The sequence below is a fragment of the Eptatretus burgeri genome, chromosome 13, assembly GCF_056783735.1.
Source record: "Eptatretus burgeri isolate ZD-2024b chromosome 13, Ebu_testis_v1, whole genome shotgun sequence".
In the NCBI taxonomy this organism is placed as follows: Eukaryota; Metazoa; Chordata; class Myxini; order Myxiniformes; family Myxinidae; genus Eptatretus; species Eptatretus burgeri.
Genome location: NC_140973.1, coordinates 75,633,373 through 75,652,296, shown reverse-complemented (window position 1 = coordinate 75,652,296; position 18,924 = coordinate 75,633,373). Strand labels below are relative to the sequence as shown.

Here is an 18,924-nt window from a genome sequence, read left to right as displayed (position 1 = left end):
GTATTCCTTACGTGTCAGTAAATCTCGTGATGAGTGAAATGGATTGATTGTTGATTATTTTTTGATTACCAACCCTTGTAAAGATGATGGTAAATAATGCTTGAGTGCAGGTGCTCACCTCTTCACCTGCAAGGAGGTCCCGCACCGCATGCACCTCAGCCGTCGTGCCATGAAATGTCACAACGCAGTTGAAATCACAGCTGTGGTTCAGGAGAGCAAGGCTGCCCCCCCCCCCCCAAACCACATAAAAGTAAACAATGAATGACAATACAGTGGTTTGTTATGAAATCATCAAATGATTAAACACTCACCGAGTGATTTCTCAAAACAAATTCAACTAGTAGGGCACTCTTTCACATCGCCAGATATGCCTCCGCCCACATTATTACACCATTATACACGTACCAAGTTTGATTTAAATCCCTGAACTCAGATTCAAAATATGAAATAATTCTGGCTGCCAGACCATGCATCCAATCAGGATGAAATTTAAAACATATTCCCCATGACTATTGGATCATAATTGTGACCGTTCATGCGATTGATGAAGCAGTTCAACAGATTTTTTCAATCCAATATGGCTGCCAGACCAGGTGACCTTTTTCAATCCAAATCCATTGGGACCAAACTCTGTACAGAGCATCGGTGCTGTCACAGCAGTCTCCTAGGCTATTGGGCACAATCCATTACAGGTTTCCACTCCAATGCAGGACACTCGAATGGCTCAATCATCCCAACAAGCTGGCATTCATTTTACCAACCTCAGAAGGATGACAGGCTGAGTCAACCCCACCAGGTATTAATTCAACAGCTGTGCAGGATTTGAACTCACGACCCTAGGATCCCAAGCCCACAACCCAAACCATTAAGCCAACACCAGGCTTATGTGACCTATTAATTATTCATAAACACTGGTATCTGCAAGGCTCGGGGAACATATGGGTGAAGTTCCCCCTCAATCTGTCAAACTGTTCTGGAGAGGATGATTTTTAAGGGTTCGAGAGCAAATCCAATGTGGCTACCAAACCATGTGACCTATGACATCATAGTTCGAGAACGTTTTGTTCCTCGTGGATAGGCGATCATACCTGTAAAGTTTCACCTTGATCTGTTCAGCCATTTCAGAGAGATTTTTGAAGGTTTTTATGTTTAAAAACAATATGGCTGCTGAACCGTGACCAACGTCATCAATTTTTTTTTTCCCTCCGTACAGTTTAGCCCTCTGACCCTCAAAATTTTTCATACTGATCAGATAAAGCGTTTGACATGCAACTATGACGTCAAAAAAATCAAACTTGTTTCCCATGGGGAATACTTTCAATTTTTTTTGCATGGAGCAGTTTCTGAGATACAGAGGTCCAAAGTTTTTCCTTTTTGTTTCCAATATGGCTGCCACACCATGTGACCCATGACGTCACAATTATTAAAACATTCCACATGAGTAGTCACACCAATTGTGAAAATTTCGGGTCATTCAGATAAGCGGTTGCAGAGAAAACAGAAAATGATTATGTATGGACGGACGGACGTAGACAGACAGACCGACGACGCAAAAACATAATGCCACCGGCGACTTTGTCTGTGGAGGATTTCGCCACCGGCGAAAAAAGGATATTTCAATTCAAATCCTTTTAATTACAATTCACACGGCTGCTGTTCCTCGTGTTACCATCAGATTTTTGTGTTGCTCAAATAAATTAAATTTGGATATTAGGTCACGTGACCCATAACCTGCCTCCTATTTTGCAAGAAAATCAGCTTGGAGTTGTTGAATTATTTTATTGTACAAGAAACACCCGTTCCCCATGGGAGCAGCCAGGAGGGAAGGGGTGAGGGGAGGGGGGGTCATGTGTACATGCAATTATGACATCATATTGAAGCCACCTATGACATCAAAACAATCAAACTTGTGTTTTTTGTATACAAACAAAGTGCACACCATTCTACATAGTTGAGATCCATTTGTGGAAAAAGATCCTTTTCGCTTTAATTATACATTTTCACACTCACTTAGCCTATGATGCTTTGGACTCGCCACGCTATTATCCTTTCTATTATTACTAGAAACATCCGCTCCCTTTGGGAGCAGCCTGGGGGAGGGGTGAGGTGTTTGGGGAGGTGGGGCAAATATATTTTCTGCCACTGCTAATAATCCCCCCTGTTTACAGCAGGGATCATAAACCACTTGCACTGTGGCATGTGCACAGGCAAAAATTGTAAGGCACGTCTGCCCCCCCCTCCCCCCACCCCCTCATTTGGGTGGATGTTTTTGGGGTTTTTTGTGCCCATGACCTGATTGGGTCCTACCAACACATGCAATTAGTTTTATTATGCTCCAACAAGAACACAATCAACACGGATAAACGCTGTTTATTTACTCCGTCATAAAAGGTTCTGTTCGTTGCTGGACCGACATACTTTCTCATTTGTATTCAGATTATTTTGTAATAATGTTACGTTGATATTATTATTATTCCATTATAATTGGACTGAGTTGATTAATTTGTGGTTATAATAATTTTTACTTCTAGAATTTGTAATAGTCATAATAATTATGTAATATTCTAATAATTTTTTTCATAAGTAGGTGTGCAGACCAGCAATTCTTTGCCTATACACCACCTATGTGGACGTATACATGTGTGCATCTAATTTTCTCCAAATTTCCCTCAGGTGAGTATTAATGCCAGCGACCATTAGGAATGGGGTTATGCATTGAATAAAGGTCACACTTGGGCCATAAGGGTGTAAGGGGCAATATCGCATATTACACTGAAGGCCATGGCCGGGAGAAATCACACATGAGGCCCCATGATATGTTAAAAAACAATCCATATATAATGTGATCATGGCTAGAAAAATCGGACAGGCAATGGAATACATTATTCACGCGTAAAGACTCATTTACGTACCGATATTAGCTCATAATCATTGCGGTGTAGCTTGTGGTCCGTTCGTGTGTGGGGGACGTGATAAGCACAGAATGCCTCAAGAACATTAATTTTGTTTTCCTCCAACTTCTATTCAATAGTGTTAAGCAACTGCAGCTACTGTTTAAAAAGGTAATTGTACATTGAACTGAATTGACCGAATAGTTTGTGGTTACAATAATTTTTTCTTCCAGTAGATGTGCCCCGGGAAGCACCACGCTAAGATACATATATACCTTCACATGGTGTTTGTTCAAGGTGGAGAAACCTCTTTCAGGAGTGGGGTGAATGAAGTCACTACAACCTCTGTCATATGACTCTTCGTCCCCGTGGAAGGTTTCATTGAGATTGGATAAGTAATGACCGAATGCGTCGGTCAGATAGACACACCAAATTGGGTATTTTAGTGTGGTTACAAACACCCACTCTCTTCTGGAGCATTGGCAAGTAGCTGTCGCCCCCCTTCCAAACCCCCTGCCTTGCAAGGGGGGGGGAAGGTTGCACCAAATCGTAAGTCGGGGAGGGGGGGAGGGGTTGCCCATTACCTGACCGTGGAAACTGTCAACACATAAGCAAAATTTGGTGGAGATCGGGCCAGCCCTGTTTTTTTTTGTTTTTTTTCCAATTTTCAGATGTACATACATGCATACCACGTATGTACTGTATGTGTATATGTATATATATATATATATATATATATATATATATATATATGTGTATATATATATACATGTATATATGTATATACCTTACACCAACTAATTAATGGGGTCGGGAATGATTTATTATTACCTTTCACATAGACTTAGGCTACGAAGGTTTAGGTACAATAGAGTGATTTAAAAAAGAAGAAAATTCAAATTTATTTATTTATTTTTTAATCGATTTTCAAAAAATATGTTTTTGCCTAAAACACTCTCCGGCACTCACTGATGAACCTCTGAAAGTTTGACGAAGATCCGTTCGGCCATCTCTAAGAAAAATGGTGACAGACAAACATCTCTATTATAGGAAGACTGTGATTGCAGTTGTGGCTCGTTTTAGATAAATTATTTAATTATTAACAATTTCTTTTAAACGGAATCTTAGTTTTGAGCAGTACATTATTATACCACTGGTGGGGGCAAAATCGATGCAGTGTGCATATAAATTGTGAATGAATCTACTATTGCTACTACTGTAGCAACCCCAATTATTACTACTACCTTGTGGGATCTGCCATAGAACGTTTTTCTCCCAAGTCTTTCACGAACCGGCTGGCCACGCCTGACATTTAACTGAAGGTGATTTGAGCAGGAATTAGTAATTTGTTCTGGGTGCTGGTGATAACTCGCCTACCCTTTATGAAAGACGCTGTGAGATATTCAACATCTACCAGCTAATGCTGGTAGACAGGACGCCCGACAACGCCTGTCCAATGCATGGTGCACACCTTGATACCTCGCATGCGAAACACCTTGCGATTCGAACCCAGGCTAGACAGGTAAAAAGGAAGCACGCAACCTGTAAGGTATCCTACCAGCCCCAAAATATGTATGAATGCAATTAGTATATACAGGTAAATTACTCACACCTTCACTCCAGATAAGTCTTTGTATATGAGGTAACTACATTGTATAGTAATGCCAAAACTGATGGTGATTGGTTGTGTTATTGAGACCTGGGGTAAAGAGCAGCTCCAACGTGAATCAATTCTTCATCTTCAATTGTAAAACTGTTACAATTCACCTGCACACAATGAGTCCATAACTTGTAAGTTTAACAAAATATATGTTTTGCCAATAATGGTGTGTGATTCATTACTTTCACAAATCGTGGCCTATGATTGGTCCAGGATTAAGGACTAGCACAAACAGTGACCAATTATTAGTCCACAAGCAAAGGCCACCCATCGCTTCACTGACAGGAATATTAAGAGAAGGGGGAGAGAGAGGGAGCAGAGGAAGGAGAGGAGGGGTGGGGGAGCGAGGCCTCACCACATGTCGCTATACACTCTGGGAGTGAGGAGGTGTGAGAAGGGGGATGAGAACAAGAGAAAGAGGGGAGTGAAGAAGGGGGAGGGAGAGCGACGCCTCACCACATGTCGCTATACACTCTGGGAGGGAGGTGTGCAAGGAACTGGGGGAGGAAGAGCGAGGAGTGGGGGAGAGCGAGGAAGGGGGAGGGAGAGTGACGCCTCACCACATCTCACTCGACACTCTGGGAGGGAGGTGTGCAAGGATGGGGGAGGAAGAGCAAGGAGGGGAGAGTGAGGAAGGGGGAGGGAGAGTGATGTCTCACCACATCTCACTAAACACTCCAGGAGGGAGGTGTGCAAGGAACTGGGGGAGGAAGAGCGAGGAGTGGGGGAGAGCGATCCCTCCAAAATTGAGTGGAAATTTTTCAGAGTAAATTAATTAAAATATTATTATAATGTTTTCAAATTCTCTCTTGAACTTGTAGTTCACTTGTCCCCGTTGCTTTACTCATTGTAATCTTCCCAATATGTTGATCGTTCTTTTAAATCATTAATTTAATTTATTTTGCCTTCCTCACCCGGAGAGTTCTCCCAGAGAAACCAGCCACGGCTGTGGGAGCCATCGCCGTGATCCTGATGGTTAATTATTTTTGTTGCTCTCAATGAAGTTACACTTTCGGTACATTCCTTAATCTTTTCTTCACTCAATATAATTCTCTGAACAGTAGAAAAAGTTAAGTTGAATGCTTTGGCAATTTCACATTTTTTTGTGTATCTATGGATAAGGAGGGAACACAACCTCGCTTGCTTAAAGTAAATAGGTAAATATGCTTCGTTATAAGGATCGTTAATTTTTCAGATTTCACTCCAGATTTCGGCACTTAATTGGTCCACATGCTCTGATCCTCAAATCTGAAGACAAATTCGAGAGAACAATAGCAATGAACAATAGAGACACTACCGGATTTAGGGATGGCCAGGTGGGGCCATGGCCCTGGGGCCCCCCACAATTTCGATGACATTTTGAAAATCCCTTGAAAATGTGCTTCTAAAGTTTTATTGTCAGTGAATGAAGATTGTAAACTCTTTGTAAGGATATCTTTTCAAAATTGTCCGTCATCGTGAGGGTCCTTTTCAAGCTTTGGCTTTTTCAAGCCGTTTCTTCCACGGTCCACAGAACGGATCCAACATGGTCAAAAATTCCCAGGGCAAGCCTCGGGCATGGGGGGCCCGCATTCAGATCCTTTTTTGGATCGATCATCCATGCTTCGGATGGTTGAGCGTGACCAACTAACTACGACACTGCCCGCCAGAGCCCAGCAAGCACAGACGGAATACAGAGGTCCAGCCAGAGGAGGGGTGAAAAGGTGAAAGTCGACGTGGTAAAACTAGGCCAGGCCAGCACAGCACACGGCCGGCAGGGGTAGTATTGTACACACTGAAACTGCGGCTGGCAGGGAACGCCGTCAGTACCCTGCTTACTGGCGCGCACAACACAGTAACACGGTGTGGCTTTCTATGTTCCAGGTGTGTGAAACATACTTGTTAGAAAGTCTTTGCTGTTTCACCATATGTATGAACGTTTGGTACTCTTGTGCCCATGAATGTTTCATGCACTTTATGAATACCATGTCGGTGTAGTGCAAGCCTGTAATTCTCACTTTCTTGGCGTTTTCCCACCGGATATGGTGAGAGCTTCCGGTTTCTTATCGGTTTGTGTAAGTGAACCGTCGCCATATTGTCTTTGCTGGCTGAGCGAGACTTTCGTTATTCGTGCCATTATATTAATAAACATTGTGCAGAAAGGGAACTTCGGTGTCTCGTCTCATCCAAGCCGTTTGATCACGGTATTTTCCTGGATCCGCTGTTCATCGTTATCCTCCCTATTAGCAGACTTACCATAGGTTACCAGAACCTACTTTTGAATACTTGTTGTTCGTGATTCTGGTTCGTCCCACGTGTACTCTGACAATATCTCGGTTACTCGGTACCTACCAGCTGCAGAAACCACAACGAGCGGCTTCGGTGACGACAGGCACAAATCTCGGGCTCCACGGAAATATGACAGTGGTGCTCAAAAGCGGAAACGTTCCAAGGAAAAAGATGAAAGACACAAGGCCGTCGTCGACAAGACCCAGAAAATCTCAGAGTTTTTCACTCCTGCACAAACAGGCGATTCGTCCATGACAGAGGCTGGAACACCAACAGAGACAGAACAAGTGGATTTGGCAACGCAACCCCCACGTCAAGATTCGCCCAACATCTCGGAAGGTTCCACCGATGAAGAACATGCATCAGATGAGGAAGCGAGAGATATACTGACTAATCGTGGACCTGGCTTTGCCAATGACATTGGATGTTGGCCTCCTGAGCGACCGTCGTCGGAGATGATCGACTTCTGGTCATCACGAGATTTGGAGCCCCTGCAGGATTCGACTGGTCCCTTTGATTCATCCATACAGTTTGTTGAAGGTAGGAAACGCTGCTGCTCCAAGAATCTTTTTTTTACCGTAGACTACAAAACGGAGAGTCCGTGAAAAGGTCCTGGCTTTGCTTCACCACATCAACCTGAAAACTACTGCATCGCTTGCGAGCTCTTTGGAGGCGCTATTGCCCTGGGCGGGGAAGGATTCAATGACTGGAAGCATGCCAGTCGTTCTATCGAGGTGCATGAGCGTTCGCATGTACATTGTGCGAATATCATCCGCTTGTCAGACAGAGCAACATCCGCAGGTCGTGTGGACACTGAACTCGTCAAACAGGTGAGTGAGATTGCGTGCTATTGGAGGGAGGTGCTGAAACGAAGTGTGAGCGTGATATCGTTTCTCGCTGAGCGTGGTCTGGCGTTCCGTGGATCGGATGAAATTGTTGGGTCACGGACGAACGGTAACTACCTTGGTTTAATGGAATTGCTTGCGGATTACGATCCATTTTTGGCGCAGCACATTCAGAAATATGCCAACCACGGTAGTGGCTACACCAACTACTTATCATCTACGACATGTGAAGAGTTAGTCTCCATCATCGGAAAATCTGTTCTGGATAACATCGTCATTCGTGTGAAAGAGGCAAAATACTTATCTGTGTCAGTCGATTCTACTCCTGACATAAGCCACATCGACCAGCTCACAGTTATTCTACGATACATCGAGAACGAGGCTCCAGTGGAGCGTTTCATGACTTTTCTGAGCAACACAGGACACACTGGACTCCAGCAAGCGGCGGCATTACTGGATTTTTTTGAAGGCCACTGGATTGGACATCGCTAACTGCCGAGGACAATCTTACGATAACGCATTTAATATGAGTGGCCGATACAACGGGATGCAGGGAATGATCCAACAGGAGAACCCTCTCGCAATATTTGTGCCATGCGTGACACACTTACTGAACTTAGTCGGTCAGTCGGCCGTGGGATGCTGTAGACCTGCAGCAGCATTCTTTGAATTCGTGGAACAAGTATATGTATTTTTTACAGCTTCCACGTCGCGCTACGCCAGATTATTTGATGCCCTGAAAGCCAAAGGTCTGCAAGTACCAAAGCGCCTCAGCGACACTCGCTGGTCGGCTCATTCTGATGCAACCCGAGCTCTTGTAGATGGTTACAGCGAAATCATGGATGTCCTCGATGAAATCGCAAACGATGAACAACTGAATAGTGAAACGAGAAACACCGCCGAGACACTTCACCAAACGATGTGCACGCTCGAGATAGGGTTCTATGCTGGTTTCTGGTCTACTGTCCTTGGTAGATTTGATCGTACGAGTAAAACCCTTCAGTCACAAGCTACCGATCTCAACACAGCCATGCAGCTCCTCAAGTCACTTGCGAGCTTCGTGCAGTCATTACGCGATCAGTTTGATACATTCGTTGTTGATGGAGTGGAGCGCTCAGGTACGGAGGAATTCACTCGCGGATCGCGTAGACGAAAGCGTAATGTCCGCCTCACTCCCTTGGACTACGGACACACTCCAGAAGTAGAACTAGATGCCAAGGAGTCCTTTCGCATCAGTGGATATGTTGCAGTGATCGACGTACTGCTGTCGCAGTTGGAAAAGCGTACAAACGCTTACAGCGAGATGAGCAACAGATTTGGATTCCTGCGTGCTCTTGTTCAACTCGAAGTGGAGCAGATTCAAGAGTCATGCTCGAAGCTCGTCAAGCTGTATCGGGAAGATCTATCACCTGACCTCACAGAAGAAATGATTCAGTTCCAAGCCATGATGAAGGAGTCAGAGCCAGACTCAGGCCGTACTGAACTCGAGATGTACAGTTTTCTCATCGAGCGAAAACTCACTGATACTTTCCAAAACGTGGAAGTGCTGCTTCGGATTTACCTCTCACTGATGGTGTCGAACTGCTCCGGGGAGTGCTCGTTTTCGAAACTCAAGCTTATCAAGAACTATCTTCGCTCCACGATGGGGCAGCAGAGACTGGTCAATCTGACCATCATTTCAACCGAATCCGATGTGCTCAATTCCATGCAGGTTGACAGTATTATATCCGAGTTCGCTGCTGCGAAGTCGCGCAGGAAGCTTGTCCATTGATTCAGGCACCGTGTGTATGTCCATAGATGTGGATGACACTGCCGTATATTTTCGGTCGCTGGAAGTCGGCTATTAATCACCATTTCAGATTTCTCTTGTCCAGAGGGTTTTTAGAAGTTAGAAGATTTTTAGTCGAAGTTCGTTGTGTGATTAATGGCAGTGCGTCGTTTGTTATTTTCTTATATTGGTCCATCTCTATCTCTTACTCTTGCAGCAACAGCATTTTTGTGATTTGATTTTAGAATGAGCTCAGAGATAAATCATCAGCCATATCAATAACAATCCGTCCATCTTGTCATATTGTTAGATTTAATTGTAATTTGTGAACATGTATGCCAAATCATTCCTGATCAGGATCTGCCAAATCTATAGATACAAGTTCAGTTGTTGATGAAAAAGCAGTTATAATTTAAGTTGTTGATTAATCTCCAAATTTGGGGGGCCCCCACAATCATTGTACCCACGGCCCTCACATGGTAAATCAGGCCCTGAATAAAGACCTGTGCGACCTGAAATGGACCGCTACATTTAACACACCACTAGACGACCCGTGAACCCGTTGTGACAGCGGTTGATAAAAAAAAAAAAAAATCAAATCAAAAGAAAAAAAAAAGATAGTTCCAGCAAACTATACCACTGAGGTTCTTTGCATTGATCAAATTCTCCCGAAGAGTACTTGACTGAATCGGGAATTGATTTTTTAATAATTTTTTCGTTGCCCGATTTGAACGAAACTCGATACTGCACACCGCAGGAGACTGGTGAGTAAGGTGGCACTAAAAAATTTTGCACTATCATGTACCGTTTTGGCTGTATTTCGGGAACATACATACATATACATTATTATACATACATACATACAAGATGAGAGTTTTAGTAATACGAGAGGCTGACCTTTGAAAACAGCTCAATCAGCTCTTCATTTCCTGGAAACTCCACATGCTTTGAATAATATTTGTGTAGAATTCTGATATATTGACCAATCAGCTCCTTCTGCTCAACATTCAGGTCTGAGAGATCTAGATGACGACAAATGATGATTTGAATAATATACAATTGTAATAAAATAAACAATTTACAAACAATTATATATTTGGATTCATGAGCTGTGGCCACAATCTGAATAAAAACTGAGAGACAATTACTCACGTGATTGTAGTTCGCCGATTGTAAACAATTCCTCAGATGGACATTTCTTTGTCGAAGTTTTCTGAGCAAAAGACACAGAAATGGCCGTGACGTTTCACATTGATCTACGATCATCACATTTATCACACATCCTCACAAGGTTATTATGTAATCCTCACAAGGTAAGCCACAGGTTATTTTGATGCAAACTCAACTCAGTGTCCTGTTGGAGTTCGAACTCAAAGGTTCCAAAGTGTTTTCCAAATACAAAACAGACTCCATTTATAGTCCCTCCTGGGTTTCTCTATCAGACGTGACATTTTCTGGACAAACCACACTTCCAAACCACCCACATCCAGGTGAAGACTTCTAATAGGTGTGATCCATCAAGCTGAGGTCTAGCTCTTCATCTCCTCTCAACTTCTCAAAGCATCCGATTACACCCCGACTTTTCATAATCCTAAGTCCACCTCTGACTACATGTACCTGTTTGGTCAAAATACGAGCCACCAGGCGGACTGTTTCAGGGGGGGTCCAAGAAGGGCCGAAAGCACAGAGCACCGGACACTCCAGCCTGTGTGCCGTCCAGTCGGATCTCTACGGACAGAGAACAAAGGGGGTCTCAGAGGGGCACAAGTCACATGTAGACCAGGGCCCTGAGCTCAAACGAACGAGGTACTAATATCTGAGCACAGGGCATGAATGGAGTATCAAAAGACATATAGAAAGTTATTTCTGCCGGGTAACACCCTCTGCGTAAGGACCCTGGTGACCCTCCAAAGGGGTCCTTAAAATTGGCTGGATCAAACATTGGAAGTACCAGTTGGTATCACTTCCATATGATGCATATGACCAACCTTACAACAAAACCACATGTGACAGACGTGTCTACGACTGCAAAAGGCCCCCCAGAAGCCCCAACAAGGGACCCAAAAAAAAGAGGCCAGCTCAAACATTGGAGGTACTCGATAAAACTAGTTTTAAAATCATATATACATCCCACAGAGTGTAAAATGTCCATTACCAGACAAATTGTCTGCTGCATTGGCCCTACCAGAACCCCCAAAAGTGAGCTCTAAAAAGGGCAAAACATTACAGAAGACTAAAAATACACAATTGGAATAATTTTGCACATTATGCTGGCACACCATTACCATAGGAAACATTTATGTTTAACAATTTAACAAAAGAACTACAAATACTAATAAGCCTACTGGTATCACACTATGAACCAGCAAACTCGGAAAAACTACAGGCTCATATTGTACTGAAACACTCGGAAATATACGAAGACATCAATAGTTCTAATGTTTCCTAACTTCTCCTAACATTCTTTTCCGAGTTCGGAGATGTTATATTAGGAGAGGTCAGGGAACATTAGAACTGTTATTACTTCAAAATATTTCCGAGTTCGGAGACGTGTGTGTATGTGTGGCTATATGTGTGTGTGTGTGGCTATATGTGTGCGTGTGTGTGTGTGTGTGTGTGTGTGTGTGTGTGTGTAGGGGGGGGCTGTGTGTGTGTGTGGGGGGGGCTATGTGTGTGGCTATATGTGTGTATGTGTGTGTGTGTGTGTGGGGGGGCTATGTGTGTGGCTACGTGTGTGTGTGTGGGGGGGCGGGGCTGTGTGTGTGTGGGGGGGGCTGTGTGTGCCACACACATATAGCCACACACACACACACATATACACACACACACACATACATATAGCCACACAACCCCCCACAACATCCCCAACATCCCCCCCCCACACACACACGAACATATAGTCACACACAGCCCCCCACACACAGCCCCCCCACACACACACACACAGCCCCACACACACATATAGTCACACACAGCCCCCCACATAGCCACACACACAGCTCCCCCACACACACACACATAGCCACACACACAGCCCCCCACACACACATATAGTCACACACAGCCCCCCCCCACATAGCCACACACACAGCTCCCCCACACACACACACATAGCCACACACACAGCCCCCACACACACACACATAGCCACACGCACAGCCCCCTCCCCACACACACACACACACACACACACACACACACGCGTGCACAGCCCCCCCACACAGCCACACGCACCCCCACACACACAGCCCCCTCACACAAACACACACACAGCCCCCTCACACAAACACACACACAGCCCCCACACACACACACACACATATAGCCACACACAGCCCCCCCCCCCACACATACACATATAGCCACACACAGCCCCTCACACACACACACACACATATAGCCACACACAGCCCCCCCACACACATACACACACATATAGCCACACACACACAGCCCCCCCACACACACACACACACATATAGCCACACACATACACACACACACACACACACACACACACACACACACACACACACACACACACATTGCTGGAATTATAGATAGATGAAATGATTTCATTTTGAGCCATTTCGTCAACATTTTTAAGATACTTCAATTTCCTTATACAGTGACAGAATGGAACCTTGAGAACCCCGAGACTGTTTTGCTGTTAGATCACGTCAATTGGTCCAAAAAGAGCGGAATCCAAGAACGAGAAAATTTGAGTGAAAAAGGTAAGCGATACCGGTGTACCTGGCACGTGGTTCCGCAATACCTTGCTTGTCTGCACTTGCTGCAACGGGACAGGTGTTGCTTCCTGCCAAGGACACGGACTCGAAACTTCAAATGCAAGTTCGATGACGTTTACTATCATTCATACACTTATAATACACTCGAGAAGTATTTCACTGAAATTTTAAATTTTAAATGATTACAGCATTTTAAATCTACAGGTAAACTCTATGTGTGTGGCTATATGTGTGTGTGTGTGTGTGTGTGTGTGTGTGTGTGTGTATGTGTGTATGTGTGTGTGTGTGTGTGTGTGTGTGTGTGTGTGTGTGTGTGTGTGTGTGTGTGTGTGTGTGTGTGTGTGTGTGTGTGTGTGGCTATGTGTGTGTGTGCTGTGTGTGTGTGTGTGTGTGTGTGTGTGTGTGTGTGTGTGTGTGTGTGTGTGTGTGTGTGTGTGTGTGTGTGTGTGTGTGTGTGTGTGTGTGTGTGTGTGTGTGTGTGTGTGTGTGTGTGTGTGTGTGTGTGTGTGTGTGTGTGTGTGTGTGTGTGGCTATGTGTGTGTGTGGCTATGTGTGTGTGTGTGTGTGTGTGTGTGGCTATGTGTGTGTGTGTGTGGCTATGTGTGTGTGTGTGTGTGTGTGTGTGTGTGGCTATGTGTGTGTGGCTATGTGTGGCTATGTGTGTGTGTGTGTGTGTTTGTGGCTATGTGTGTGTGTGTGTGTGGCTATATGTGTGTGTGTGTGTGTGGCTATATGTGTGTATGTGGGGGGGGGGGCTGTGTGTGGCTATATGTGTGTGTATGTGTGGGGGGGGGCTGTGTGTGGCTATATGTGTGTGTATGTGGGGGGGGGCTGTGTGGCTATATGTGTGTGTGTGGCTATATGTGTGTGTGGGGGGTGTGTGTGTGGCTATATGTGTATGTGTGGGGGGGCTCTGTGTGTGTGTGTGTGTGTGTGTGTGTGTGTGTGTGTGTGTGTGTGTGTGTGTGTGTGTGTGTGTGTGTGTGTGTGTGTGTGTGTGGCTATATGTGTGTGTATGTGTGGGGGGGGCTGTGTGTGTGTGGCTATATGCATGTGTGTGTATGTGTGGGGGGGGCTGTGTGTGTGTGTGTGTGTGTGTGTGTGAGTGTGAGTGTGAGTGTGTGTGGCTATATGTGTGTTTGTCATGTGCACCTGATTAGGCAGTTCTCACAGCTTTGGCTGCGTTCAGAGGCTGCAAGTACAGCACAGTACGGGGATCCGACCAGAAGGAGGCGACCACGGCTCACAGGGACTGTGGTGAGCAGACCCCTCCCATGGGCGTCACTCACAAACTGTTTCACGAGAACTCCTGACTCACTCTCGTTTTGTGCGACGTCTTCCAGTGTGTCCATACCTATTATACTGTTCAATAGATGTGATATACGAAGGATGGTAAAATTGAAGTATAAAATATAATTTGTTTTTATCACAACATATCATCGAATGGAAAGACCACGTAAACCGATCAGTGGACATTATTAAAACCCCATTTTATGGCGTGATCATTCCAGCAAGATTCATCAATATCAGCACACCTGGGGGACCTGGTACACGAGAAATGGAAGCAAAAGCACATGGAAAAACTAAAAAGGGAAAAGCAAAAGGTTGCGCTGGAGGGACATTCCGTGACTGACGTCCCTCCAACGCCAGATGACTCTTTACAAGGACATTCTTACAGACTCGACTGCTTACTTGACATTCTTACAGACTCGAGAAGGATCTGGGGTGAGAATAACACGAGCAATGGGCCGATCACCGCGAGTACAAGAAGGCCTACCAAGAGACCGTTTTGCTGTTTCTTGGTTGCCCTCGGCTCTGCGTCACCAATGTGACGCGATGGCACCCCAGGGCTTGCCCACCCAGTTGCTACCATATATAAAACCCTCCAGCCAGGCCTGGGGCCCCAGACTATTTTAACCGTCCCTGGTATGTGGGAAGGTCATGGAGGTGAAGCCCCCAGCAAATCCGTGGAACTTTCCACCTGTGAACGAACCTTTCACCCACAAACTTACAAATTAATGATTATTATGTCTCTTTGCATGCTTGATTCTAAACTGTGTCTAGTCCTGCAAGGTTCGACTTACATTTTTGACGAAAGTCGTCCTCTGGTACGTGCAATAGAGCATAGAGGGCGGTTTCTCCTTAATGAGCTACATGGGCCATCAGAGTTCATATATGTCATGTAAGGTGCTGGGGATAGGTAAGAATAAATATCAAAATAGAGATTACAGGATGTAAGGGGTAATTTTGGAGCGTGTCACACAGGAGAAGGATCTGGGGGTGGTTATAGATACAGGAGGTAAGCAGGCAGCACAATGCCAGGCAGCTATAGGTAAAGCAAATGGGGTTTCAGGTTGTATTCGGAGGGGGATCAATTATAAATCAAAAGAGGTGGTGTTAACATTGTATCGGCATTTAGTGAAGGACGCATCTAGAATATTGTGTGCAGTTTTGATCATCACAGTTCCGGCAGGACATACATACTGTTGTGGCAAAAATATTGGCACCCTTGTGCACTTATTTCAAATAACTCACAATTTTCTCTAAACATTGGTTGAAAATGACAAAATTATTTGATCTCCACAATTCTTTCATTGTTAATATTACAGAACCTTTGTTTTGATTCAGAACTTCAAATATCCTTTTAAATCACAAAATAAATATAAATGGCATTGATAAAATTATTCACACCCTTGATTAAATTTTTGGTATCACAGCCTTTGGACAAAATAACTGCAATCAAGCACTTCCTATAGCCATGAATGAGCTTCCTACACCTCTCGGCTGGCAGGATGTCCCCCTCTTCTTGTACAAACTGCTCCAGTTCTCCCAGATTTGAAGGACCGTACCTTCTCCCAACTGCTGTTTTCAGATCTCCCCACAGGTGTTCAATGGGATTTAGATCTGGACTCATTCCTGGCCACTTCAGAACAGTCCATAGTTTTATCTTGAACCATTCCTGGGTGCTTTTTGAAGGGTGTTTGGGGTCATTGTCCTGCTGCAAGACCCATGACCTTTGACGGAGACCCAGGTTTGTGACACTGGGTTGAACATTGCACTCCAAAATACCTCCTTGGTAATCTCCTGATTTCATGATGTCATGCACACAGGCAAAGCACCCAGTGTCGGAGGCAGCACAACAACCCCAAACATCACTGAACCTCCTCCATGTTTAGCTGGAGGGAAGATTTTCTTTTCTTTGAATGATTCATTTCGTTTTCTGTAAATGTAGAGATCATGTGCTTCATCAAAAAGCTCTAATTTGTTCTTGTCTGTCCACAGGACATTCTCCCAGAAGGATTTTGGATTGTTCAGGTGTGTTTTGGCAAACTTCAGTTGGGCTTTCTTATGTCTCTCTCTCAGCAGTGGGGTCCTCCTGGGTTTCTTACCATAGAACCCCTTTTCATTGAGTTGGTGACAGATGATGCAAGTTGAAACTGTCGTACCTTGTGTCTGAAGGTTAGCTTGAATCTGTTTGCAGTTGATCGAGGTGTTTTCTCCACCATTCGAACAATCCTTCGCTGCAATCTTCGATCAAGTTTTCTTTTGCGGCCACGTCCAGGGAGGTTGGCTACAACGCCATGGGCCTTAAACTTCCTGATAACGTTGCGTTCGGTGGACACAGGAACATCAAAGTCTCTGGAGATGGACTTGTAGCCTTGAGATTGTCCATGCTTGGCTACAATCTTGTGTCTGACCTCCTCAGACAATTTTCTGGTTTTCTTTCTTTTCTCCATGCTCAATCTAGTAACACACAGTGACACAAAACAGTAGAATGACTCATTTTCTCTATTCAAACTGGTCGAATGAGTGATTTTTATATTGCAGGCACCTGCAACTCACCGCAAGTGAGTTCAATTCCAAAATAAAGGAGAATCATCTGCTTGAAATATAATTATTTCTAATAACTTCTTAAAGGTGGCAATAATATTGTCAGGGCCATTTTTGGATTTCTTTGTGGAATAAGCTAGGATTTAGTAATTTTTTCAACCTTTTTGTTTTGTTCCACTGCAAACCAAAGAAATACATTTATTGATAGCAAAAGATTTTATCATTTCAACAATTTTCTGGAAGAAATGGTGCATTATTTGAATAAAGTGTAAAGGTGTCAATATTTATGGCTGTGATAGTAGCTGCCATAGAGAGGGTTCAGCGCAGTGCTACAAGATTGATTCTGGGCCCCAGCTCGACTCAGCTATGAAGAGCGGCTGAAGGAGACAGGGCTTTATACACTGGAAAGGAGGTGGTTACGAGGAGATATGAGAGAGCTGTTTAAGATAATGAAAGGTAAAGATAAAATAAGTACAGAAGAATTATTCGGCATGGTAGACGTGATATTGTTGTGGAGCCGGGCGTCGGCTGCGAGCACAACCGCTAGGTGGAGCAGTAGGGTCGACTCTACCGAACACCCGGAATCTAGATCGTACCGTTCGGAAAACTCCGAAGGTCCCTTACAGGACCGTGAATCGTCAATAATTCCACCACGTGGGACAGGGTTATTTGCCAAACTTCAAAATACCTATAGGCCCACGTGGCGAGCTACCGAGTATTCACACCCTCGACGGAACTCGAACGGGACGAGCAGTTTCCGTGCTCGAACCGTGCGTAACCCGAGCGGATGGTTACCGAGATCCGTCAGTCCAAACATACATCTACAGCAGAAACGGCCTTTTTAATTCTCCAACACGCACCTTGCTAAACCAATAAAGGAAAGGACGAGGACGAGCTGAAACATTCAACTAATGGGGTATCTATTAACAGTAGGTGGGGAAGGAGCGAAGCACATAAGGGCAGTTATCATGACTAATAGAAATGCAAGTATGTACAAGGCAAAAAGAGCACTTAACAAGTTACTACTTAAAGATTGGGCCCCAGACACACACGCGCACACACAAATACCCCAAAAAGAAAATGGACCTTCCCACCTCGTGCGGCCCTTGTCGATCCGATTCGGCGGGACTTGAACCCGCAGCTCGATGCCGCTGCAAACACCAGGTACGGAGGCAGCGCCAGGCTCCAGCATGCGACGAGACCTGAGCCAGCGACGAGATGCGGACCGAGAGCCAGACCACGCCAGCGACGAGATGAGCAAAGAGCCAGAGCACGCGCTCAAACAGACGGGGTGCAGATTGTTTCTCCTCGCTCTCCAGCAGATCCACCGCAATTATTGGCTCTCCTTTTCTTCATCATTCGAGCGAGGGGCTTCTCTTCCCGACCACTCGCCTCCTGATTGGACGAGGGGCCCTCACGCAACTCGTGCGGCCTCCCGATTGGACGAAGGCGCGCGTGTAGTGCTCGCCCTCCGCTCATTGGCTGGAGCTTCGAGCCAAAGCGATGGAGGCTCCACCCACGTCCTCACTGTGATCGTGCCGAGTCGGAAACGGGGCGGGTGAGACGCCCGCTCCTTGCCGATTGGCAAAGGAGGGAGGCCATGCCTATGTTAGGTTCCGCCCATGCGCACGCTTGCTTGCTCAATGTATTATTAAAACCCTTAAACCGAATTTTCATTGAAAGCTCAGAGCAAGTTTCTTCTTAGACGAGAAGAGCGACGAAGCACATCCTCTTCCAACGGTGTCACAGCAGGTGGTGCTTCACATTCCTCCACAGCAGGAGCTCCCTGATAAGGTTCTTTGTGAGAACTTTCCTCTGGGGCAATGTCCTGTGGAAATATTTAAATTTATTTATTTTGTTTACATAGTTGAGGCTCATGGAAGAGCTAGAATTAGTACACTGAAAAGATCAG

At 45.0% G+C, this 18,924-nt stretch overlaps 1 protein-coding gene across 4 annotated transcripts in view; it reads right to left on the bottom strand.

Annotated features, from left to right (window-relative positions):
• The window catches only part of SMYD2 (SET and MYND domain containing 2), a 173,093-nt gene extending 157,987 nt beyond the window's left edge, over positions 1–15,106 (bottom strand). Inside the window, exons 1-8 of one of the 4 annotated variants that reach the window (XM_085853136.1) lie at positions 14,959–15,106; positions 14,334–14,543; positions 13,186–13,249; positions 11,050–11,160; positions 10,585–10,645; positions 10,330–10,454; positions 4,591–4,658; positions 119–221 (exon numbers count right to left, since the gene is read on the bottom strand). In XM_085853136.1, coding sequence (XP_085709262.1) covers positions 119–221; positions 4,591–4,658; positions 10,330–10,454; positions 10,585–10,645; positions 11,050–11,160; positions 13,186–13,249; positions 14,334–14,533 — 732 coding nt within the window. In that variant the 5' untranslated portion in view covers positions 14,534–14,543; positions 14,959–15,106. The other 3 variants (XM_085853135.1, XM_085853134.1, XM_085853137.1) reach the window with 3 other exon arrangements.
• Positions 15,107–18,924: the final 3,818 nt, after the last annotated feature.